General features: G+C 45.7%; 1 protein-coding gene across 1 annotated transcript in view; it reads left to right on the forward strand.

The window, feature by feature from the left end:
- The first annotated feature begins 251 nt into the window (after nt 1-251).
- LOC118421178 (PIH1 domain-containing protein 1-like) overlaps nt 252-915 on the forward strand; it is a 5,551-nt gene continuing 4,887 nt past the window's right edge. Inside the window, exon 1 of the mRNA XM_035828340.1 lies at nt 252-354. Within this exon, the coding sequence (XP_035684233.1) occupies nt 252-354 (103 nt within the window). The remainder of the gene's footprint in view (nt 355-915) is intronic.

Here is a 915-nt window from a genome sequence, read left to right on the forward strand (position 1 = left end):
TCAGATGTTTGAGGGCGAGGCATAAGCTACCACGCACAAATTTTCACCATGTCGTTGTGAGCGCCGGAGGCGAAAGTCATCGCTTGGGAGGTCCGGAGAAAATTTTAAAATCTTGACCGTCAGTCACTAGTACTGCGAAGGGCTTAGGATTCATTTTTGATAGCAAACTGACCTTCCAGGACCACGTGAGGTCGACAGTCTCCAAAGCCTCCAGTAGACTATACTACCTGCGTGTATTGACAAAGCAAGGGATGAGCATTCCCGACCTGGTACAGATATACTTGTCACTCATTCGCCCAGTCCTCGAGTATGGACACGTTTTGCTGGTCGGTTGCAACGAGGAACTGTCTACCAGTATGGAACGAGTTCAAAAGCGTGCCCTCCGTATCATCTCCTGTGGTGGCAGACGTTCAGTACCAAACCTTCCGTCCTTGAAAGAAAGGAGACAAGCCGCAGCAATAAAGCTGTTTAAGGAAATGCTAAAGCCACAACACCCGCTACACGACCTTGTGCCCCCCCAACGAGCTACAGCATCTGGCAGGCAACTGAGAAATCAGAACATGTTCTCAGTGCCTAAAGCAAGAACTGAAAGACTGAGACAGTCCTTTGTGCACACAGCTGTCAGACTGTTCAATTACTCTACTGCTCAGTAATGTTACTGGGTCTCGCACTAGCCTCCCGGTTGGTTCACTTACTGACTCGTTTGTAACCTGCATTTGTATGTCTATGCCATGTTTTTATTGAGACCATTTGTAACAAATCGCACTTAATTCAGGAGGTCTATGACCTCCTGCTCACGTGGATTTGTGTGTGTGAAAACAAATAAATAAATAAATAAATAAATAAATAAACGTCATTTCCTGCATTTTAGTGGCTGCTTGTAAACTAAGCTAAGTACGCTAAGTACGATAGTAC

Source organism: Branchiostoma floridae, chromosome 8, assembly GCF_000003815.2.
Source record: "Branchiostoma floridae strain S238N-H82 chromosome 8, Bfl_VNyyK, whole genome shotgun sequence".
In the NCBI taxonomy this organism is placed as follows: domain Eukaryota; kingdom Metazoa; phylum Chordata; class Leptocardii; order Amphioxiformes; family Branchiostomatidae; genus Branchiostoma; species Branchiostoma floridae.